Here is a 25,778-nt window from a genome sequence, read left to right on the forward strand (position 1 = left end):
GCCCAGACATGTGACAGTCAAAGTGCAGCACCATCCCCGGCTCTCGCGGAAACAGGAGGATCTAGGAATCGCCCCTAACTTTCAACTCCCTGCCCCGTGAGACAGAAGCAACCTCTAGTCTTACGCCTGCGTGCTGAGGTCCGACGGCCGAAGGCGTACGGTGAGCCCCTTGCAGCCCCGCAAACCACGCGATATTTCCTCCGGGACTCGGCGGCGGTGAGTGACGAGCGGAGGTGCTTGGCCGCGGTCAGTCGCGGACCCTGGGGCTGGGGAACTTCTAGCTGGGTGCAGCGGTCCAGGTGAGGGAGATCTAGGAGCCAGGGTGACCTCTAGGCTTCCTCCTGGAGTTTCTGGCGTTATGCTTAGGATATTAGGGAATGCTGGAGAAGCAGAAGCTGGTGATTTTTGTTTGTTTCTTTGTTTTTGTTTTAGAATTGTTGAGAGTAAGCAACCTCAGGATTGGACATATTTGTTTAAGGGGCCTCTGAGACGTTCGTTTAACACATTTTCTGAGCACTTAACGTGTGCCAGGCATAGGGGGAGGTTATAAATCTGAACGACGGATACGAATCCCTGTCCTCTTGGCGTTTACAATCTGGGAAGGCAGACTTGGTAATTTCCGTATGAGTGGTTGGTAATGGGAGCCATAGGTTTCCACGATTTATAAATAGTCAGTTGTGGCAGAATAATTGAACGAGATCAGGATAGAGAAAAGTTTTATTAAAAGGTGTTAGGAAGCTCATGGTATGTAAATCGTACGCGTTGTGTTCGAGTGTGGATTCCAGGGTCATTAGCGGTTGTGCAACCATGGGCAAGTTATGCTACCCCTCTGCCTCCCTTTCTTGGTCTATAAAATGTGGACGCTGACAGTACCGACCTCATAGGGTTAGTGGGTGGAGGGGTTAAACGCAATGATGATATAAAGTCCCTACCCCAATTCTTGACACTTAGGAAGAGCCAGGCAAGAGGCTGAGAGACCAGAATCCCACCTAATTAAAACGAGCACTGGCACTCTGCTCTTCCTAGTGCTGCGTCCTTTCTCTTACACTAGGCTGCAGGGTAGGCACTCAAATAACAAACTATTTGTGACCTCACCAGAGTGATTTTTTTTCAGCTGATCATTGATCTGGTATTATTTTTTAATTACTTAGCACTAATTAGAAACCAGTTAATATCATACCAGGCAAAGACGGTTTGCTTAATGTCAGTTAATAAAGACTCTCCTCTATCCCCAACACACACACACACGCTTGGGATGAACTTGACACCACCACCACCACCACCCTTCCCTTCCTATCTAGAACTTGGTGTGCCATATCTTTCACTTTAATTTTGTAACTAAATCAAGTTTTTTATATCTTAAATTTTGTGTTTGTTGTGCTACTGAGGGATATTGTGTGGTTATCTGACGTTAGTTAATTGTAGTATTTGACACTTGAAAACTTTCTAATTTAATACAGATGGAGGAAACGTGAAGGTTGTACTTTTCATGCTGATAAGCAGTATTTGGATAAATCCACAGTGTATATTTTAAAGAAATGAAGCAGACATTTGAAAGTAATTAGATAAATATGAAATTTCATTTGAGAAGACTCCTTCAATTGAAAATTTAGCCGTCAGGGGTTTTGATAACCACTTAAAGGCAGTTAGTTATCTTTGGACCCAGCATCAATTTGGAAATTTCTGTTTTTCAGTACTTCCATAATGTACACACAATGTGATTCGACAGAAAACTTCCTTTAAAAAATATATTTAGCTTTATAAGATATTTTGGACTTCTTGATGTGATGAAATAAGCCGCACACAGCACCATTTTACCAGATTCTTATGTAAAAATGTAACCCACATCTAATCACAGCTCTAGATCTAACCACCAGTCAAAGGTACTGGCAGAGATAGAAGAATGAAGTAAATGGCACCATGAGGAAGCAATCCAAGGACATTTTATAGACAAAGGGATGAAGACAATGTTTCTTCAACAGTCAATGTCATGAAATAAAAAAGGAATGGGAGACTCAGTGTAGTATGTGGACCTTAAATTTTGGTTCTAGTGAACACACTGTAAAACATCCCTGAGACAATCAGGGAATTTGAATGCACACTAAGTGTTAGGTAATGTTACGGAATAACCTGTGCTATCAATTCTGTCAGGTTAATGGCATAGCATTTATGTTTCAAACAGTATGTTATCAGAGATGCATAATTGAGGAATTTTTAGGTGAAATAGGTTGATGTCTGGGATTTTTAAAAAGATTTTATTTACTTACTTTCAGAGAGAGAGGAAGGGAGGGAGAAAGGGAGAAAACATCAATGCATGAGAGATACATTGATCTGTTGCCTCCTGCACACCCCAACCTGGGGACCCTGCCTGTAAACCAGGCATGTGCCCTAACTGGGAATTGAACCGGCAACCCTGCAGTTTGCAGACTGACACTCAGCCCAGTGAGCCATGCTAACTATGGCTGGGGTTTATTTTAAGAGGAAATTGGGAAATGCAGTCTTTTAGCTGGGCAACATTGTATTCATAAAGAGAGAATGGACATTGAGGGAAACCAGCCATTAATGACACCACCAGTGAGATTACAGTGAGATAGATACATATAGATACATACATTCCAAAAAGTAAGGAAGCAAGTAGGATGCTTATACATATTCTTCATTCTGCTTTACAGAATGTCACTAACATCAGATACTTAGGTCCTAATTAGGAGCAGAGTTCTCCTCTAGCAGAGGTTACCTACTGGAGAGTTGCGCATCATTGTATGGCTTTAGATGTAAAAACCCTGTTTGGGGATAATAATAATACTTAGTAAGATTGTTAGATAAAATGAGTATATTAAATCTTATTAAATATTAAATTAATATATATATTTTATAGCACTCACAACAGTGTAACACTGTCACACTCACTAAGGCTTGTTCTTATTTTTACTGATGGGTACAGCAGGCAGGACTGTTTCCCCAAAGTCAGATAGTTCCAGCACCGGAACTTCATTTTGCTTTCATTAGCTCAAATTGTAAACCCAGAATAAACTGGTCCTTTATTTATTTAGCTATTCTATATTGCAGAAATTCTTATAAGGTGAGAATTAATAAATGCTTTTGATATATTACTTTTATAATCAGTAAAACTATTAAGACATTTCCATTTTAATAAATGAGTAAGAGAATTTTGGAAAATTTGGTTATATCAAGCAGCTAGGGTTTATATTTTGCTACCAGGCTAACTGCCTGGCTCTGGAGGAATATATGATGCTGTTCTCTTTCAATCAAGCCACAGTAGGAGGCTTAATGCTGATGGTACAAAGGTGAATGTGCTTGAATTGTGTGAGGCCAGGACATTCTGCCCCTCTCAGTCTTCAACAGGCTTGTTCCTATGAATCAAAAATTCTAATTAGACTTGGGCCATACATTTGCTTTAGGAGGTTAACTCTTTGATAGGAGACTATATCTTTTTTGGGTCTAAATATGATTTTTCTTTGTTCAGAAACATAAAGGCACTTCTTAAATTTTAAATTGTTTACTATTTCCAGACTTTCTTGTGACTGAAATTTTTTTCTATCAATAGGAATTACTTTATACAGAAATCTTGTGAGGTCTCTGTGCAAACAAGGTGATGATTGTACAAAGAGTGGTACTGAATTCCCGACCTGGTATGTATCTATCTGTGATGAATGAACAGCTGTGGGCTTTGATAATTATTAATGCACATGGAGGAACAAAAGTATCCAGATCCTGTCATGTGGTAAATTGAGGTAGGAAGATATTAACTCTAGCAGAGATATTAGAAAAAATTCTTTAAATGATACAGTATTCAGTTTTCAAATGATGACTTACCAAGCCCATTGGTTGAAAAAATAAGGTTTTTTAGAATTGTTACACTATTTAAAAGGTTATATTACAAATATGTGGCTTTCATTTTTTTGTAGTAGATAACATCAGTTCTTAAACTTTGCTTATTTTATTTTATGTGAAGAGCACTGACCTATGTCTGTGCTGACCTCTAACCTGAGTGAGTCATAGAAACAGCTGTAGAAGTAACCGGAGAGGCTTGGGCTCCTGCTGCCTTGGGATTATTATCTGTCTGGCACGTGGCCTGGGAAGTCACTTAACCTCTTCTGACCTCAGTTTTAGTAAAGTGAGCAGTTAGATTAAAACCTTTGCATTTTATTCCCACTTTAGAAGTGGGCCGATTCAATGAATAGAAAGTATACTCAGTTACAACCTGAGTAACTGAGTAAGTGTACACTTTTAGTGATGACATTTTCTTATTGATTTTTCTTTTTTAAAAAAACTGTTAACCTTTTTTTCTTCTTAAAAAATCAATTAATTTTTTTTTTTTAGAGAGAGAAAGAAACATCGATTTGTTGTTCTACTAATTTATGCATTTGTTGGTTGATTCTTATATTTGTCCTGACCAGGGATCAAACCCACAACCTTGGCATATCCAGAGGACCCTCTAACCAACTGAGCTACCTGGTCAGGGCTCAGGTTTTTCTTTTCACATTTCAAATTTCTAATTTTTAAGATTTTACTTTTTAGAAAATATGCATTTATTTAAGTTTCTGTTTTCTTCTTATAGTGAAGAAGGAAAGTTTACCTATTTTCTTGGGCTGATGTGTTTCGGCATCCTTATAAATTTTAATTTTTGTGATATTTTCAAAAGCTGGCTGTGATATTTCAGTTTTTTGAAATCCTCCTAAATTTTAAAATGGATGAGATGGTTTACCTGTAGTCATCTTCGAAAAGAAATTTTAAAGTTGACAAGAATATTTCAAAGGATCTCCTTGGAGAAAATGGACAGTCAGAACTATTTAAAGAACTTGTGTTGAGTTACAAAGAAATTATATGGATTTATTCATGCCTAAGTTAGATGAGAGTGCTTTGAACCCTAGATTGGCCTTTTAAAGAATAATAAATAATTGTATAGGAAAGTGAGTTTATTTGACATTTTTACCTAATATTTTAGGGAATAATGGCAATCCAGTGGCAGAAAATTTCCGAGTAGAAGAAGTAAATTTACCGGATAATATCACTGAAGGACAGGTACAAGTCAGAACTCTGTATCTTTCTGTGGATCCTTACATGGTAAGAATTGGGATTTTGTGACTTGGTGAAAATTCATTTTACTTTTTATATTTTTTATGTTGCATCTAAATTTTGTTGTGCCATCTTCATGATTAATAAGTATTTGATCAATTATATCTTAAACCTGTGAATTATAGATTGCCTTTTTTATTTACTAGTGTTATTAAGGAATATTATAGAAGCAAAGATTTTTAATAATTTTTTAAAAATTGATTTTAGAGAGAGGAAGGGAGAGAGAGAAATATTGATTTAGTGTTCCATTTGTTTATGTATTCAGTGGTTGATTCTTGTATGTGCCCTGACCAGGGGGGATCAAACCTTGGCATATTGGTACGATGCTCTAACCAGCTGAGCTACTCGGCCAGGGCAAGGAAAATTTGCATATTAGCACAATAGTGTATGTGATCAATTAGGTTCTTCCAAGTGTCCAGATCATTTCCCAGGAGTAAGTAAAGCTTGAAGATAGTAAATTAGGATTGGGAATTCTCTCAGATCCAGTTTAAAAGATCTTATTTTTATTACTGTATCTACAGGGGCTAGCATGGTGCTTATTAAGTATTAAGAAAATCACTTCTTTCCCCATGTGGCCCTGCATGGTATGGTGTGCCATTCCACTTGGGAATTGTAGCAATCACTTGCTTTCATTAGACATTGTTCTTTTTTTTTAAAAAAAAAAAGAACATTAAGCAACTTAAAAAAGGAATCTAATGGATATTAAATCATTCAAATTTTGTATTATTCCAAATTCACAACTAAATTTAATCACTATGTATATACAGCATTTTGCATGGTTATAGTTAATGTGTATATGCTATTTCGAGTTCTTATTTAAGTGACTTTATTTATATACATAACTTCATATGCAAAACTAGTAGAAATACCAGTATACTGGTGGTCATATAACATTCTATTATGTTGACATCATTCCCTTACCTGTAGAGAATTACTTGTTCTACTTTTTCTCTTATCTTTGTTGGAGTCAGATGCTTGGTCTGGCCAGTATCCAGTAGCTGCTGAGCTAGCAGAAGCATAGCGTATTCCCATAGAAACTTCTGCTTCAGTTTCCCATTTGCTCTTTTCTTCTGCTGAGCTGAACCAAACCGCCCTTGATCAAGCAGCCTTCCATCTTTTCCATCTCCTGGACCACACTGTAGGCCTCTGCATCGTGGCTTCATGAGAGAGGCAAGAGTGAGTCAAAGAGAGGAAGGGAACCTTGACTACTTCTCAGGAAGTCTTTAGCATTAGTCCCACGAGAGAGTGTGGCGCTGCTGCCGCTGCGGCATTGGGTCTTTGCAGAGTAAAAAGCACATCCACCAGAGGGGAGGGGAATGACGTAATGCTCGGTCTGAAGTTTTCCCTGTCCTCAGGCTGTTGTGGGAAATTGAACAGTTGGGAAGAGCTTAGAAATGCCTTGGGAATAGGGATTCGAAATGGAAGAGGAGTTCAGAAGGATGCTGATAAACAAACGTATGAAGTTTTATTATTTTATGTGTTATATCCACTGGCAAACTGGAATTGTGAGGTCAAAAGAAGTAAGTACCTTTATGGTCCATGTTACTAATTTGTTTTCTACAAAGAGTGGGCAGTTTTGTAACATTATCAGTAACATGTAAGTATACCTAATTTGCCACAACCCATTGGAACCACTGGCCCAGTAGTTTGTATTATTTTTGCTAGCATAATAATATGTAATATTACTTAAATTTCTTTAATTGTTTAAAAATTTTAACAGTTTTATTAAAATATAATACACATATAAAAAGATATGGTACATTTACACAATGGAATACTGTGGCTGTAAAAAAGAAGGAACTCTTACCCTTTGTGACAGATTATTATGCTAAGTGAAATAAGCCAGCCAGAGAAAGACAAATACCATATGTGCTCACTCATATGTGGAATCTAATGAACCAAATAAACTGATGAATGAAATAAAACCAGAGGTATGATACATGGAACAGACTGACAGATTTTAGAGGGGTGGAGGGAACTGGAAGAGATTAGCTAAAGAACATATATGCGTAGTCCAGGGACACGGGGACATGGGGTGGGGGACAGCGGGGTGAAGGGGGACAGAGAGGACAGGAAAATGGGGTCATCTGAAATAGTGTCAACAATTAAAATTTTTTAAAAAGAAATAATACACATATTATACAATTCACACTTTTAAATGTACGATTCACGGTTTTTGGCCTATTCACAAAGTTGTGGAACTATCTCCACAATCTAATTTCAGCAAAGGCTTACATTCCTTTTTAAGTGTACTTCATTACTTGTTAGAGAGGGGATATAATTTTTTCAGAATAAAAAATAACTGGAAGGAAGATAAAAGTTAAGATAAATTTTATCTGTTTGACTAACACTTTACTTCAGATTACTTATTATATATGTTTCTTTTAGTCGCTGGGTGAACTAGTAAACTAGTTCAGTATTATTAGACAGAATCATCCCTAATCAAAGTGTCTTCTTTTCAGCGTTGTAAAATGAATGAGGACACGGGGAGTGATTATTTAACACCTTGGCAGCTATCTCAAGTGGTTGATGGTGGAGGCGTTGGGATTATAGAAGAAAGCAAGCACCCGCATCTTACTAAAGGCGATTTTGTGACTTCTTTCTATTGGCCCTGGCAAACCAAGGTTGTTCTGGATGGAAATAGCCTAGAAAAGGTGATGTATTAATATAAAGTATATGATTTCCCCCCCTGAAATTCTTATTTTGTGCCTTTGGCTTTCAGTTCTGTTTGTTGTATCAAGGAAAAAAAAATAAAAGCATACTTTTCTTTTAGATAGTTGCAAAAATGTGGACTTTGTTACTTTTCCACTATTGGCTATAACTTGTATGACATTTCTTAGAGTATCAGTAAATGGTATTTTTTCCATATTTAATTTTTTTTCAAGTTTCACATATATAAAATAAAACCTGAGTTAATAAGCATTGAAAAAATATTTTATACTAAGAACCAGAGACCCATTATAATTGTATGCTTTAAAGTTTCCTGAGAAATTGACACTTTAGAAATTCCTTTGACTTGTGCTTGAAATTCCATCTTGTGTTAGAAATCCTGAGTTTGGTTTCTGTTATGTTAACCATGTGAACTTACCAATATTTGTCTTTTTTTACCTTTAAAAACTGGCAGCTTCATGTAAAGGCAAAAGTAGATTTACAGTTGTGATATGAAAAAAAAATGCAATAATTAGTAAATCATAATCCAAGAATAAACTGTGTTTTCTGTATTCAAAACTGTAAGTCTATTTTGCCCCCAAAATTCAACCTAATATGTGTCATCAAGGAAGTTATTGTATGTCTCCGAACTTCAGTTTCATGGGCAAAATGAAAATGATAGCTATCTTACAAGTGAACGTGAAAATTAAATGCTATGACAAATGTGACTAAGGTTTTATAAAAAGAATTATAAAATTTTAGTGCTTTTTATTATTACAAATTCTTATAATTGGTTAAAAGTAGCTGTTAATAAACAAATGACATGAGGCATTATGCAATCACTTGTCAACTTAATAGTACTAGTAAAATACATTTAATTAGAAATTTCTTAGTTGGAAGTGAAAATGCAGAACGCAGCAGTTGGCAGCTTTCCCTACCATTGTGTCCTTGTGGGGACTGGAGCAGTGGAGGAAACTGGAAAGTGCCCTGGAGTGGGTATTGGGAGTGAGGAGAGTGGGTTCAGGAGGGACAGAGGAATGATATTTGCCGAACACAAATTAACTCACGCTGTTTTTTATACCGGCTTTAATAATAGATATCATCCACAAGAAATATTTCTGCACACTGTAGACCTTTCTGTATAATGTAGGTTTAATGTATCCATTACATTTACCCACACACCGAATTTAACTGATAACCATTTAAAACTGCTTAATACAAACTGCCATTTTATTTCTCTGTGGCGGTTTAACTTCAGATCAAATTAAGGTAGTAAATCTTGATTACTTTCAGTGATTTATTAAATTTTTCCAGGAAAATTGTTATTATTTTTAGAGAGAGGGGAGGGAGAAAGAGCTCTCTGGTGTCTCTTGTCTGCTTATGTAAACATACTCGGATTTGGGCCCACCCTTGAGACCTCATTTAGCCTTAATTATCTCCTGAAAGGCCCTACTCCAAATACTGGGGTGGGCAAAGGTAGGTTTACAGTTGTTCTATGGGAAATAATGTAATAATTAATGAATAATAATACAAGAACAAGCTCTCTGTCTTGTGTGATCGCAACTGTAAAGCTGCTTTGCCACCCCTGTAAAGTCCTGTTAAAGGTTGGGTATCAACAAACGAGTTTTAGCAGTGTGGATGTAAGAAATGTCCAGACCTGTAGAGGGTTTGTGTAAGGATTTATTTGAGCCAAACTGATGACAACGGCTGTGGAGCAAGATTTCAGAAGTTCTAGAGAACAACAGCTTTACATTTTCTTCTATGTATTTTGAAATTGAGAAGTGAACATAATGAAAATTACAAGGAGGGAGAAAGCAAGGCAGTGATTAGATTGCAGGATAGTTAACAAGATTATGTTCTGTCTTCAGGTTGGTAAAGCTTATTTTAAAGGAGTGTTTACTTAGATGGATAAGAACAATGAACAGGGCTTGCTAAAGGCAAAGATAAACATTTCACTAAAGAAGTTACACATCTGGGTGACTACTCACCACAACCTGCCCAGTTAGGTGTTTATGAACTGTCACCCTGTGAGGTTACTTTCCGTCAAGCTGCCTTGTTTTTTCCTGCCCACAGGAAGACACAATTCAGTCTACAACAGGTTGTCTCTACCTTGTTGACATAAAACAGAAATTCCGAATACTATTTTTTAAAGGTATGTATTTCATTTTAGGTAGACCCACAACTTGTGGACGGACACCTTTCATACTTTCTTGGAGCTATTGGTTTATGTGGTTTGACGTCCTTGATTGGAATACAGGAGAAAGGTCATGTAACTGCCGGCTCTAATCAGACAATGGTTGTTAGTGGGGCTGCTGGTGCTTGTGGATCCCTGGCCGGGCAGGTAATGGTTTCTGAGAATTATTTGATTTTCTAAAAAAAAAAAAAAAAGGTATTGATTAAATCTCTGGGTACATGTATATAATTTAAAATAGGAAATTGAACAAATTGATAATATTTTACACATTTCTGGTAGAAATGATGTTATTACCTACTTAGATTCTCTTCATAACAGTATGAAAAATGTTATATTTTATCTTCTCTGTTAACCAAAAATAGACATGGGAAATGCTAGAATAATATAAGGAAGAAAATCAGAGTATCTGTATGGAATTCATGAATTAAAAAATAAAAATCTTCAAATAAAAAAGCAGTTATCAGTTCTAGAAATACAGTAAATATTATGATAGAATTTTATAAAGTGATTATATTTGCGAACAATAACCTTTATAGTATGGAACCACTGCAATAGGACATTTTATCTTAATAGTGATTTTAGTTAATCCCAGGCCTGAAAAATATTCTAGAAACATTTTTTAAAATTAATTTATTGGGGTGACTTTGGTTAATAACATTATATAAACTTCAGGTGTACAACTTTATAATTGACATCTGTGTCCTCCATTGTGTGCTCACCACCTGGTTTCGTCTCCATCTGTCACCGTGTATTTGACCCCCTTTACCCTGTTTGTCCTCCCCTTCCCTCCTTTCCTTCCCCTCCTTCCCTCCCTTCCCTCTCTTTCCTCCCTCACTTCCTTCCCTTCCCTCCCTTCCCTTCCAGTAACCATCATTCTGTTGTCTGTATCTATGAGTTTTTATTTGTCCATTGGTTGCTTTTTGTTTTATATCCCACATGTAAGTGAAAACATACAGTTCTTTGCTGGAAAATACTGAATTGCAGGTTAGTGGTGTTTGGGGTCGGACTATTCCTTTTATGAAATCAGCTTTAAATTGTGAGACTTTAACATTCAAACTAAGTCTAATTATATTCAGTCTTAATGATTTTAAGAATGATGTTGTATGTGTTCTCAGTTCTTTTGATTTCAAATTACTTTTAGATGAAAGCCCTGAAATCTAACCTAAATGTGATGAACACTCTCATATGTGGTACTTGTAATATCTTATATGCTTTCACATTTTAAACTTTAAATGTGACAATAGAAAGTTGTTTAATTTTCAAAAATTTTCCCCCTAGATTGGCCACTTGTTGGGCTGTTCCAGAGTGGTGGGAATTTGTGGAACACATGAGAAGTGCCTCTTTTTGACCTCAGAACTGGGCTTCGATGGTGCAATTAATTATAAAAAGGAGAATGTAGCAGAACAGCTCCGGAACTTATGCCCAGCTGGCGTGGATATTTACTTTGACAATGTTGGCGGTGACATAAGTAATACGGTGATAAGTCAGGTTGTTTGCTGATTTGTTTGTTATAAATTTGAATATTTTATTTGATCTGATATATCTTTACCTGATACTGAGAGAGGGCAAGAAAAACTTTATAAGATTGTAGGGTTTATTGTGGAAAATAACATAATGATCAGTACTGTTAATTCATTGATACAGAAGAATTTGTTTATATATCTCCTTCCATTTGTTTGCAGATTTGTACTGTAAACAATTTCACTTCTTTGCTAGCAATATTATAGTTCTCTACTTTGCTAGCAATATTATATTTCTCACCTGCAATTTATTTTTGTGAAAAATTACAGTCGTATTGTTCAAGTGGTGAAGTTCTGATTCCTAACTCACCATGAACTAAACACACAGCCATTGTCCCTAACTTTGGGTAGGGAAAGGGGTTTCAAAGATTGCAGGTATTTACATATTTTTGTTGACAATCTTACTAAATATAAATACCATCTATTAACACTGTGTTGTCCTTTACTACATGGAAAATTGTTTGCAACTGAGGTTGAATTATTTAAATACAAAGAAATATTCTGCTATGATTACTACTAAAAGTAGCAACAACGACAAGGATGACAACTAATGTAATTCTTTTGCTGATTACCAAATTCTTATTTACTTCCATGTTCATTTGGAGTAGACTTATTTTCTAGTGGATTAAAACTTTTAAATACATTTAATGGGTAAATCTTTAAAATGAAATCAATTGATTGGCACTAAAGGACTAAATACTAGGTCAAGGAGGGTTTCTTTGAGAGAGCCATAAAATCGTGTATAGGAAAGGCATTTACCTTAGGCTATGAGCACCAATTTTATCTGAACAGATGAATCAGAACAGCCACATCATCCTGTGTGGTCAGATTTCTCAGTACAACAAAGATGTGCCTTATCCCCCTCCGCTACCTCCTTCTGTGGAAGCAATCCAGAAAGAAAGAAACATCACAAGGTGTGTTCTGCCCCCTTCCCATTATCACCAGATTCAAGGGGTTGAAATATCATAGATGTCTGTGGAATGTATTATTCTTCATGTATAATTTTTCCTTATTAAATGAAACTTGAAAGTACACAATTTAAGCTGGTTCAGTGTTTAGGTTTTGGTCAACTAGTTCCTTGGCAGGAAATTTTTTAAAAATTGCATCTCTTCTATCAATCTTTTGCAAGTCCTTTTTTATAAGTGATAGAAATTCAGTCACATTGGCTTAAGTACAAAGAGTATTTATTGGCTCACGTATCTGAGAAGTCCGATATTAGTACAGTACTGGCTGAGATTTGGCTAAATAGAGGTTTGCACAGTGGCATCATGACTCAGTTTTTCTCCACCTCTGGGCTGTGTGTTCTTTTGGGTTGTCTGTGCTTGCTCACAGCTCTCCTCTTCCAGCAGCAAGAGAAGGACCGTTGTCTCTAGTCTTGTATTTTACCAGGTTAGCAATCCAAGCAAAAAGAGAACAGCTCTCTCCTTGTAGTTTTATCAAGCCCCAGAGCTAATATTCAGTGACTCACACCGGCCTGGCTTTGGTCACATAAGGGTGGGGAAAAGATGTTACCCACAAAGTAAAATCACAGCGCTATCACCAAATGGGGTTGTAGATGCTGGGCAGACAAAACAATAGCAGTCCACTCACTATACTTGTACTTGTAACTATACTTCTAAATCTGTATCTGACCAGACTCTGTGTGAAGTCTGAATGTTTGAAAGATTAAGAGATTAAATAGAGTTCTGCAGTGATTTCATTTTGGACTCTTTTTATTCCCTCACTGGTCTCTAATCATTATCCTTTTCTTTCCCATTATAGAGAAAGATTTATGGTGCTTAATTATAAGGACAAATTCGAGTCTGGTATTCTACAGCTGAGTCAGTGGTTTAAAGAAGGAAAACTAAAGGTAGAATTTAATTCTGTTTTTATTAATAGCATTCTTCCTGCTAGTTGACATGCTTTTGCATTATCTGAATTTATTATAGCAAATGTACTACTTTCATAATAAAACTTCATATAAAAGGGAAGTAGACTGAATATAGTGCCTCTCAGGTGATATAATCTCCTGGTTAAGAAACCCTTTCTTATTATTTTCTTTATCTAAAATTTTATTAATCTTTCACTTTCCTTAGATTATATTGTAAGATCAGTAAATTCCTTCCTTCAGATTTTAATATTTATTAATTTAACACACATTTACAGAATGCTACAATGTGTTAAAAGCTGTGCTTTCTCAAGTCTTACAAGCACCTCTTAGTACCCCACCTCTCTACCACCGTAATTCTTTCCTGCCCTCCTGGGACGTCCGAGATATCTGTTAGTTCTTGATTGGATATCAGAAGTTACTAATCTGGAATCCTTAGCCCCTGACCTAGCATGTTCCTAAAACTTGCATATGATAGGGAGAGTTGTATATATCTGGCTTATGTACTTTTTTTTTTTAAAGAGAGCATATTATATAGATTGTGCTGTTAACACTAAAAATTAGACAAAGGGAAAGTAGGATTTTATTTTTAAAAATTAATTGATAGGAAACTTTTTTGGGCTACCTACATGAAATAATATGTAATTTTTGCCCTGGCCAAAATGGCTCAGTTGGTTGGAACATCATCTCATTACCAAAAGGTCTCTGGTCTGGTTCGATTCCTGCCCAGGGCACATGCCTAGGTTTTGAATTCGATGCCCAGTTGAAAGAGGCAACTAATCGATGTCTGTCTGTATGTCTGTCTCCCTCTCTCTCCCCCTTCCCCTCTCTTTCAAATAAGAATAAAATAAACCTTAAAAAAGAAAGAATATCTATTTTTAGAAAGTGCCAAATAATTTTATTGCTGCCTTTTGCAAACATGAAAACTATTAAGTAAAAGTATTAAAGTCTAAAGAAGAGTATTAAATATAGTTATTTTGATTTACAGATCAAAGAAACTATGATAAATGGATTAGAAAACATGGGAGGTAAGATGAATGTTGATTTATTTATTACATACATGTGCTCGGCACAGAGAATCTCTTTTCTTTTAATTCTATTTCCATGGTGTTTTAAAAATTCTTTATTTTTCCTGTAAAACTTTCCTATAGTTTTCCTTAAATATCTCAGTGAAACTCCATGGAAGTTCAACTTAGTGTTATTTAAGAGGTACTTTCTTACATTTCAAATTATAAAGTGTTTCTTTGCTTTCATAAACAGCTTATTTAAAAAAAAGAATTGTGAAAGTCATTTATCATCTAGGTAACTTTAAAAAAAATTTTTTTGATTGAAAAGAAAAAGACATCCTAAGATTATATTAAGCAAATGTCAATATTTCAGTTTTGGGAAAGTTTTTTTGGCATAATTTACAGAGAGTCCAACATTCTCTTATATCAGATGTGTATTTCCCTGAGTAAAACTTTATAATTAGATTTCTGATACTTTTAACTGTTATTTAAAAATTTGTTTTGCTGACATTTTATCTTCATACTTATTTGCCTCTAGTCTTCAGACTCTGAAAACTGTGAATGTTAATGTAGGCACCAATTAAACATTTCTAGTTTGGGTAAAAACAGTTATTTAAGATGCTAATTGGGTTCGTTTGTCCTGTAATTTTGCTACTGTTTACATGAAGTTCCTTTTCATGACAGTTTTTCTTCTATACTTAATATTAAAATCACTGAAGTGACTTTTCAAATTAATTGTGTGTCTGACTTACTGATAAACATATATGATAGTGACTTTTCTGTTTTTGGATAACCTAGTTTCTCTTTCTTTTCAGCTGCATTCCAGTCCATGATGACAGGAGGTAATACTGGAAAGCAGATAGTTTGCATTTCAGAAGAAGCCTCTTTGCCATCTTCATAAACGTCTTCATGAAGAAAATACAGATTTCTTTCCATTTTTCACAAAGATTTTCAAGATGTATTAAAAAAAACCTTGGAGTACAGATAGCTTTTGATTTAAAAGTAGGTGATTATTTTCTTAGTTGCAGAACATAATTCTTTCCTATATCTTCAATATTATATATGTACACTATATCCAACATATTACTTATATTAATAAATTGAAGTCAGCATGATCTATTTTTCTTTTATTAAAACTATTAATATGATATTTTAATCATATTCTGAAACCACTAGAGATTTGATACAACTGTTTGTTAATGGATCATACAAACATTTTTAAAATTAACTTTTATTGTAAATGGAATGGTTGAGAAGACTCCTAGTAAATATTTGTAGAACTAGAAATGTTTTACATAATTTTTGAACTGAAACTTGGCATAAGAAGAGAATTAGGATGGCCTTTCCATATTGTAGATGGAAAATGGACTTATTGGCAGGGCGTTTGGGTAGGGGTTTGGGGGAATTCAGAACTATGGACAGTTTTGGGATAGGAGAGCAGATGATTTGTGTTGGAAGAAGTATGAGAAGAAAAGAGAGGTTGGTTAGGTTGATGGAGAGATTACATTTATTGCAGAAGATGATCTGTGTTATGCCAAATAGTGTACTGTCTAGCCTAAAAACCCAAATATTTATTGATAAAAGCATATGTTTATTTTAGGTTAGCAGGCACGTACTGTCAAATACTTGTCAAGATTTCCAGGGCAAATAGATATAACATCACTTGGAGTTTTAGGTGATTAAAAAAGATTGAGGCAATAAAGACAGCTTCAGAAAACATCAGGACTGAATGGGCAAATTAACAAATGGTTGTGAACATGAATGTTCAAGACCTACTAATGTACCTCTACATAAGAGAGTTGGGGATGGGGGAGGTCAAGGAAGGTATGGGGGGATAAATGGTGATGGAAGGAGACTTGACTTGGGGTGGTGAATACACAATATAGTATACAGATGATGTGTTGTGAAACTGTACACCTGAAACCTGTGTAATTTTGTTAACCAGTGTCAGCCCAATAAATTCAATAAAAAGGAAAAAAGAAATCAGTGGTTCTCAAAAAGGAGTTTGTTTTACTAATTGTAATCAACCCTTTAAAACAGTAAAATTGAGGGCAGCTTTCTGTGTCTTGATGGTTATGGTCACCTGTTTACACGCTGCAATATACCTTTGTTGACAGCATTTGTAGAAAGTAGATTTAAAGTATGTTAGTAATTAGTCATTCCAGTTGACCTCAGTGGCCTTCTCTTTCTTGTTTTTTATAGTTTTCCTATACTTTTGCCATTTCATCTCCAGAGAGGGCTTCATCTTTTGTTCGTGGATAATCCTCCAATGTACATCTTTGATTTTGACTTCTTTCTTACTAGAACTCAAGACCTTTTACCTCCATGTAAATATTCACTTAGCAACTGGGATAAACTTGCTTTGTCTGAAGAGGAATTATCTTCCCCTGAACTGTGTTTTTCTTTTGTTTTTTAAATCAACATTGCTTATTCATGTACTCAAACCACCACTACTACTACTAAGCATTTATATGCCTGTATTCAAGGCTTGTCCTCAGTCTTGAAAATGCCTCTCTTAGAGAACTCTTTAATTCCTATTGCCACTGTCTTCGCTGAGATCTTCATGTTTCAGAAATCAGCAGTATCAAAAAATTGAGTAATTTCAAGAAGTCAGTCAAACTCAAAGCTCTAAAAGTGACGGCATCCAGCCTGGAACTCAAGTGTTCTAGCCTCCAATCAGGGAACCCGAGAGCTCTTTAAATCCAAATATGTGGAACCCAGACTGTAGAGAATTAATATTCCAAAAAAAGTTTTACACTGGAGTCTCAGCTCTGTCCCTGTGATATACAAAACAGAACTAGATCCTGCAAGTTCCCTTCTGCGGCAGTGGAGCTTCGAGGTCCTCTTCACTTGAGACCTCGGCTAAATGTCTAAGTGCTGACCTTTTCTTTTGCACTCGCCTCCTCCGCTGTGTTATCACTGATCTCAGCTGACACGAAAAACTACCCCATCCATTGCTGAAGGCAAGCAATGACGTCATGGCTAGAATTAACTGACCCCGTTTTTCTGGCTTCGAGGACCAGGGAGCCCCGAAGGTCGAAAGAGAATGAGTAGGAGGTGGGAGACCACAGTCCTTTCCGTCGGGGGGGTGGGGTAGGGGGGGGCCGGAGCCCTGCGCCGCCTGCCGGCGGAACCAGCACACTGCTGGCAGTACCCGGCCGGGAGGCGAGAAAGTGGGTGTGTGCGTGGGGGGCGGCCAAACTTCCTGTCCCGGGTTCGGGCTGCTTCCGGCAGGAGCCGGAAGACGCTGTGTGTGGACGGAATTCGGGACCGACGGGCGGACGGCTGCCGGCGACTGGCAGGTGAGGTCCGGGGCCGGCCAGATCACGCTTGCTAGACCAGGTGGACCCGGAGAGGGCGGGAGCCGGTACCGGCTCCTCGGGGGCTCGGGCTGAGTTCGCCCCCGGAGAGGATAGGGAAACCGCCCCCCTTGGGCACCCTTGCGGGATCTGGCGGACCCGGGAGTGGCCAGTCTGTAGCCTCAGGGTTTGGACCTTTCCCCTTGTGGGGTTTTGAGGCCAATGTTTCGGCTCCTTTGCTTGGTTTCTGGAGCCGAAGCACGGGAACTAGACCGTCCTGAGAAAGCCGGAGTCATCGGATCCCCTGGGCGGGGGCTCCCGGACTGCGTTCACAGCCGAGGCCTGCCCGCAGACCTGGGGCCTTACACGAAGGCTGTTGTAATCGGGGAATAAGATTCCAAGGGGACTCTGCCCTGCTTATTTCATCCCAGAGCTACTGTCTTCTTTCATATATCCCATTACTTTCTGGGTCTGGAAGAACTGAGGCTGTCCATTTGGAACGGCTGGACTGCGGGTTTCTGCTGCGCCTGCGGGGGGTTGTGGGCTGTGAGTGTTTACAGCTTGTGTGCATTTTGCAGGTTGAATTTAGTCCCAGAAGTTTCTTCACATAAGAGAATCCAGTTTATTAAAGTTTATTTCTCTTGCTCCCGAGGCTCAGAAATACAGTTAAGGCACTATTGAGAAATTAAATGTTATTAACTTGGGACCTAAGAATTTGCACTTCTTCCTCTTTGGCAAAAGGTCAACGCAGCATATTTGCAAAGAGAATAAAAGAAACATTTTGAAATAAAGTCAGGGACATTTTGGTATTAAGGAGGAAATCCACTTCGTGTTATCTTAGGGTGGACAGAGCAAAGTCAACTAAACCAGCAGTCAGGAGATTTAGGTTCTAGTTTTTAAAGTTTTGCATCTTAAGTAGATGCCTAATTTTTTGGTAAATTACTTAATCTCTAGGTTTTGCCGCCCCCCCCCCCCCCGTAAATTAAAGGTTTTATCTATTTATTCAGCGAATGTTTTGCTGAGTGGTTTCTTTGTACACAGTATTGTCCTGGGTTAATGGAAGAAGGGTGAATAAACTCAACAATCCTCACCAGTAAGAAAAATTTCCATGCTGTGAAAACACCTAGGTAAATCTGCCCGGAGGGGAAGGATTAGAGAGTCTTCATGGAGGAGATGACATTTGAGTGGGATTTTAAGGGCTGGGAAGGATTTCACAAGATCAGAACTAGATTGAGGGTGTGTACGACTAGTTGAAGAACTATCCCTAGCAGAAGCCCTTGAGCACTGACAAAGATGAGTGTGTCCATTTAATAGCCAGTCCAGTGTGGGCTGGAGTAACAATTGTGTTAAGGAATACAGTAGATGCTGGTATGGGAACAGTGTTTGAGGACAGGTGAAAATGCTATGCTCAGGAATTTGACTGCCATACTGAGGCACTGAACTTTGAGTAAGCATTTCTGTGTTTTGGAAAGGTAACTGGAGTGGCTGCGTAAAAGACAATTGGCCAGGGGAATTTGAAGGGCTGGGTGACCAGTTAGAAGCCTATTTTAACAGTGTAGTTGAAAGATAATGAGAAACCTAAATAGGACATTACAATAGGAATAAATTTGGGGGAATTAGAACCCCTGGGATTATTTAAATAGGGAAGATGAGAGGGATTGTTAAAGACCTAGAATTTGCAGCTGAATGGGAGGAAGACTGGGCAGCAGAAAGAACAGGTTTGGTGAAGGGGGCGGGTGGGGGGGGGAGTCATCTGGATTTTGGAAATCGTTACATTTGAGTTGCTGTTGGATATCCATGTGGAGATAGTAGCAGGCAGTTAGAAATGCAAGTCTGAAGTTGAGAGGAGAGGTCAGAAATAAAGACAAAAAATTGAATTACAAGGTCATTCATTTATTATACAGATATTTATTCATTGCCTACTAGGTGCTTACAGGGAAGTGTGTATGGAAGCCCTTTAAGCTCGTAGTAAAGACAGCCTTAGAGCTTCACAGTATCAGAAATGACTCTAGAAGACTTAAATTCCTTACAGATTGCATAAAATACTGTACCAGGCAGTGTGCTAGGTGCTGGGAGATGCGGTAGCGAACAAGACTAGTCCTTTCCCTTGTTTATGGAGCCGACAACTTAGGGGGTAGCCAGACAGAAAATGAATATTGTATAAAACCAAGTGAAAGAATTAAAAATTATGATGGGTGGAGACAGATATAGAAAATAAAGGGGGGTATGGAGAACCTTCTTTGGGTGAGGTGTTGGGAAAGCCTTTCTAAATGAGTTAACAGTTAAACTGAACTCAGAAGGATTAAAACAACAAAAGAGCTAACCAACTGGAGAGAGGATGACCTCTCCTTTCCTAGGAGAGGAAATGGGTCATTTACAAATCCCTAACTTGAGAAACAGCTTAATGTGTTCAAGGAGCTAAGGGAGATTCATTGGGCTGGAGCTTGGGGAGCAAGTAAAGGAGGGTGACTGCAAAGTGTGGTTGGAGAGACAGGAATGGCTCGCATAGGTTCTTGCAAGCCAGAATAAGGAGTCTGGATTTTTGTTTAGACACATTGGAAAGCCTAGAGAAGAGTTTCAAGCAGGGAAGTATGTATATGATTGATGTTTGAAGATATTTATTGCTGTGAAGAGACTAGAATGGATGGTGGCAAGAGTAGAAGCAAGGAGATGGTTAGGAGGCAGTACCAGTGCTTTAGGGCAAGAGGTGATGGTGGGCTGGAGTAGGGTGGTGGCTGTAGAAAAAGAAGTAAGTGGACTTGCTGTATTTTCTCTGGTGGAGATAGAATCAATAGGGCTTACAAATGAATTGAGTATTGGGAGCAAAAGAAAGTAAGTAATAAAAATTACTCCTAAATGAGTTAAATGGTGGTCCGTGAGTAGAGGTTTGTGATTGAGAGGGGATGGCAAGAAATGATGGGAGAAAGGCTTGGAGAGAGTTTGGTTTGGATATGTTAAAATCGAGATATCAAGTTAAAGTGTTAGAGACGTTAAGTAAGCAGTCACATGTACAATACAAGTTTGCAGCTCAGGGAGATATCTGGGCTACAGATTAACGTTTGGAGACCATATTTATTTATTTACTTATTTTTCAAGATTTAATTTATTTATCTTTAGAGGGGAAGGGAAGGAGAGAGGGAGAGAAATATCAATGTATGGTTGCCTCTCGTGAGTCCCCTGCTGAGAACTGGCCTGCAACCCAGGCATGTGCCCTGACTGGGAATTGAACTGCGGTTGTTTGGTTTGCAGGCCCGCGCTCAATCCACTAAGCTACACCAGCCAGGGCTGGAGACCATATTGAAAGCCCAGGTACTGGATGAATTCATAAGTGGGAGGGAGTAAAGCAAGAAAAGCGGGCCTGAACACTATCCTGAGAAATATGAACATTTAGGGGCTGAGTGGAGGAGGAGCGTCAGAGTTTTCAAAGGAGACTGGAGAAATGGCCGAGAAGGTAGTGAAATAAGGAACACCTATTTTGGAAGCAAAAAAAGTAGTGTTTGAGGAAGGAGGTCGTGCTTCTGAGAGTCCATGCCAGTTACGCCTCTTTGGTTGCAAGTGACTAAGTTACTTCAGAAGAGAAATTTACAGCAAGGATGTGGGCAATTCACAGGACGGGAGAAAATGCTGAAGGCCCTGGCTTTACAAAGGACAGGAGTATGAGCAGCCCCCGGGGAGGCTGCTGACTGCACTTCTGGAATGGATGGGCTGCTGCCCCAATTTTCAGTCCTTAGTTTCTTCTCTGAGGATTCACGTTGAGGAAAAGTGGTTTGTTCAACATGGGTCACGTGTTCAATAGTTGGCCAGTGTAGAAAAGCACACCTCAGTCTACAGTTCTACCAAGAATGTAATCAATGGGCGAGGGAATAGATCCCCAAACAAAATGTAGATCCTGTCACCAAAGCAGGGGAAATGAATGTAGGACAGTCAAAAACAACAGTTGTCCATTGCAAAAGTCAAGGAAGATGAGGACAGCAAAGTGTCCATTGGATTTGGCCACATGAAGATCATGGGTAATCTTTACAAGAGAGGTTTTGGTGAATTGATGGAGTGGACCGTGATTGGAGGTGAGAAAGTGGAGACGATTCTCTTGATGAATTTGGCTTGTAGAGAATTAGGCTTGTAGAGGATTAGGTGATTGGAATAAAATTCAGGGCTGTGAGAATATAGCACCCAGAAGATCTTGAGAAGACAAGGGGGAAGGCCCAGGGTGAATCCTACAGTTTCTTAAACTTATTCTGGCTTCACAATTCTTCATTCCGAGTTTCTTTTGTTAGTACCTGTTACTACTTCATCATTAGAATTTATGTAATAACTCCCATAATATGCTGGGTTTGCTATGGAAAGTTACCTGATTTTTCTGTTCCCAGCACAACCAAATTTTACACCAAAATTTAAACTTCCTTTAAGATAAGTTTTAAGTTTTGGTCTTTGTAATTCAATATTAAAATTTTTGTTTTAATTTTTTAAGCATGTACAATACAAGTTTGCAGCTCAGGGAGATATCTGGGCTACAGATTAACGTTTGGAGACCATATTTATTTATTTACTTATTTTTCAAGATTTAATTTATTTATCTTTAGAGGGGAAGGGAAGGAGAGAGGGAGAGAAATATCAATGTATGGTTGCCTCTCGTGAGTCCCCTGCTGAGAACTGGCCTGCAACCCAGGCATGTGCCCTGACTGGGAATTGAACTGCGGTTGTTTGGTTTGCAGGCCCGCGCTCAATCCACTAAGTTACACCAGCCAGGGCTGGAGACCATATTACTGACTTGCTTAGGTTTACATCTGTGGTCAGCCACAGGTAGAGACAGAGGGAGCTAAGAATCAGATTGGTTCCTGATAACATGGAGACTAATCCTTTTGGTTGGAATCATGTGGTGACCAGTTGAGGGGAGCACCTCCGCCATGTTTCTCAATTTTTTTTTTTTTAAGATTTTATTTATTTTTAGACAGAGGGGAAGGGAAGGAGAGAGTTAGAGAAACCTCAGTGTGTGGTTGCCCCTCACGTGTCCCTCACTGGGGAGGTGGCCTGCAACCCAGGCATGTGACTTGACTGGGAATCAAACTGGCGACCCTTTGGTTCGTAGCCCGCGCTCAGTCCACTGAGCTACACCAGCCAGGGCTCTTTCCTCTTTTTTTTCTCTACCAATCACCTTGTCCTCCTTTCTAAAACTGGGTCAACGTGAAGGCATTGTTGACCTCCCGTAAATTCCAGCAGTACTGATAGTCTGAGCTTTGTTTTGTAGGGTGGAATCACTTTGCTTTGTAGAGGTTATACAGTGGTGTTCTGTTTCTTTTATGAAGCAAAGTAGTTAAAGCCCCTGGTCATCTTTCCCTTTGGAATACGCTCCCTTCTGTGGAGTAGGCAGGACTGAGGCAAGAGACCTGTGTCATCTCTGTTCCCCTGTTGCTTGTTTAGTTTACTGTAGATTGGTTTTTCTTCCCGGTATTTCCCTGTGTAGCCTGCATTGGTTTTAGGCCATCTCTACCATAGGGAAATGGTGTGACTGTTGAATCCTGTCTGGCATGTAAGTTCTGTGTTGGGGCTTGGGATGTAAGACTTCTTTTCTTTGCTAGTCATGGCCTAGTGTGTAGTGTTTTCCTTTGCAGATCTCATGGGGGGTGGGCAGTGGGGGGAGGGCTGGAGGACAAGATTCAAGTAATCTCAACTTCACCAAAATTCCAGTGATAATTGCTGATTGTAATATATATTGAAAGCAGATTTATGTCTATGGCTTTACACTTTATGGCTGATTCTATGCTTAACATCTGTATTTTAGACATTTCGAAGGTACTTTCATAGTGTTTTTCAGTCTGTGGAAAATAACATGTTAGTAGCTTGTGAGATCAGTTTACTGGGTTCTATCGTTTATAAAAAGACAGTGCATGAGAATAGGAGAGGTTAATATTGCTGTATGAAAATAAGTTATTTGTGTGTGCTTCTGTGTATGTTTTATGTGCTGAGTTACGATGGAAAGTATATCTTACTGTAGGTTGCAGTCAGAAGTTTGAAGACCAGTGCTTTATAGGAAATTCGGTCTCAGTAATAAAAGGCGGAGTGCCTAACCTTTCACAGAGTACTGAGCATTTGATAGGCTTACCTGTTTCTTGAGCACCTGTGCAGAACTTTATTTCTGAAGACTTTTATGATTATTTCTGTTGACTAAAATAAAAATAATCCTAGGGTAGATTTGTTTTATTTCTGCATTTCAGATGACTTTCCTAGGGCCAAGAAGTTGAGTAGCTTGTCCAGGTCTCAACCTAGTCAGAGGCAGAATTTAGATTCCTGCCTTAGAGAATCCTGTCCTTTTGTTTTTAAAAAACATATCTCAGCTTCTTTAACTTGTTTAGCAATTAGTGTTTTAATATGTGATTTGCTGGGTGATGTTGGGTGTGCTGTAGAAAAAGAATGCAGTTTATCAAACTTTACTTCCTAGGACTTGTTTATTTGGCTAAAAAATGGAAGGAGAGTTGTTCTTAGGAAGGTCCTGATAATAGAGATGCTGTTGACCTAAATCTGCTTTGCTATTGTTGAATTCTCTGATTATTTCCAAAACTTTTCAGGGCTCCTTGTTCTTTGCTTTGGTCATTGCAAAGGCTTTATTGCCTGCATTCTTTTTAACCTCTAGGCTGACAGCGGGCTAACATTCAATAATAGCAGCAGCAGGGTCAGTGGATTTCTAAATAACATATGCTAGACCAAGATTTTTTTTTAAAGCAGATTAATATACTTTGGTGGTTGGGGAGCCAGCCACATGGTAAAATGTAGTTGTTAGCAAGGGGAGAGGGAGGTAGGGTCTGGGCAGTGCTGCGTAGACCAGTCCCTGGCTTTCTGAGGCCACTTGGTTTTGTAGTAACCCTTCATCTAGAGCCAAGACGCCTTATTTATGATTTGTGGAAAATATGATTTGATGGGTCTAACCTTGGTTGCTGATGATTAAATGTCATTATCTCTTCTATTATTTAAGGAGCTAAATTAGTACATTTTTTATTTAAAAGGAAATGGGGATAAACATTTTGCCTGTCCACCAGCTACAGATACATAATAAAAATGAATAGCCTTGGCTGGATATCTCAGTTGGTTAGGGCATCTCCCCCTTTTGCCAAGGTTCTGAGTTGGATCTCCGGTCAGGGCACATACAAGAATCAACCAATGAATGCCTCAGTAAGCAGAACGACAAATCGATGTTTCTCTCTCTTGGCCTCGCCCCCACCCCTCACACACACACCTCTCTCTGTCTCTTTCAAAATCAATACATTTTAAAAAGGAACATATATTAACTGTCCATCTTAAACAACTGTGGGTGCTTCGGTGACTACTCTGTACACTGCAGTTCTGATCTCTTCATGGCATGAGGAAGCCTGGGAAGAAGTTTCCTGAGACCCATAATTTTATTGAAAATAGCTTCCCTTCTAGTAAGAGCAGTGCCTTTCACTACAGTGTCATGTAAATTGCATTTAAAGGAACAACATTGATGGGGACCCATTCCCCCATTCTGGCAAATTATTTTTATTATAAATACTCTAAATAAACATAAAGCTAGGTGATACTTATACCTCCTATGCTGAACTTTTATAGCTCTTCACTGTAACATCAAACCAAATTTACAAATCAATAATAGCAGTGTGAGGGTCAGTGGATTTCTAAAATATATATGCTAAACAAAGATTGTTGAAGCAGTCTAACTTGTTTGGCTGGTCATAGGGAACCATGTATGTCATAAAAGTCAGGCTATCAGGATATATCAATTGTCTCCATGGATTTATATCTTTATGAGTAAATATACAGATGTAGACAACATCATAAAATGAAAATTCAAATTAACATTCATATTATATGGTAGAGTTGTTTTGCTAAAATGAAATACATACTTGATGTTGAGTTTAACAGTGGAAAGATTTAGCCTTGGATTCAGTAATATATTTCATCTGTTTCTACATTTTAAACTAAGTAATACTAATGCAGAGGCTATCACACAAGGTAGTATTAATAATGTCAGGGCATTATTACACAGTTTATGATGATCAGATCTTATATTGAACCAGAGGTGACTGAGAGGTCCTCAGATGTCAATTTTAATGTGGTATTTATGATAACTTTGTAGAGTTAGAGTTGCCTCGTTCAATTGAAGATAAGATTTGC

At 38.1% G+C, this 25,778-nt stretch overlaps 2 protein-coding genes across 3 annotated transcripts in view; both read left to right on the plus strand.

Annotated features, from left to right (window-relative positions):
• The first annotated feature begins 78 nt into the window (after positions 1–78).
• Positions 79–16,320, plus strand: PTGR2 (prostaglandin reductase 2). Of its 2 annotated transcripts, none has more exons than XM_037127891.2 (10): positions 79–216; positions 3,569–3,653; positions 4,970–5,088; positions 7,563–7,754; positions 9,920–10,090; positions 11,222–11,431; positions 12,256–12,377; positions 13,225–13,312; positions 14,319–14,358; positions 15,153–16,320. In XM_037127891.2, the coding sequence occupies exons 2-10, from the start codon at positions 3,617–3,619 to the stop codon at positions 15,236–15,238; spliced, it is 1,065 nt and encodes a 354-aa protein (XP_036983786.2). In that variant the 5' UTR covers positions 79–216; positions 3,569–3,616; the 3' UTR covers positions 15,239–16,320. The 2 variants fall into 2 exon arrangements, with proteins under 2 accessions (XP_036983786.2, XP_036983778.2); XM_037127883.2 differs by having other exon boundaries at positions 211–299.
• Positions 16,321–17,551: 1,231 nt separating this feature from the next.
• ZNF410 (zinc finger protein 410) overlaps positions 17,552–25,778 on the plus strand; it is a 34,178-nt gene continuing 25,951 nt past the window's right edge. Inside the window, exon 1 of the mRNA XM_053673304.1 lies at positions 17,552–17,639. The gene's annotated coding sequence lies outside the window, so the exon portion shown is untranslated. The remainder of the gene's footprint in view (positions 17,640–25,778) is intronic.

This window comes from Artibeus jamaicensis, unplaced genomic scaffold, assembly GCF_021234435.1.
Source record: "Artibeus jamaicensis isolate MK-2021 breed Jamaican fruit bat unplaced genomic scaffold, CSHL_Jam_final contig_851, whole genome shotgun sequence".
NCBI lineage: Eukaryota > Metazoa > Chordata > Mammalia > Chiroptera > Phyllostomidae > Artibeus > Artibeus jamaicensis.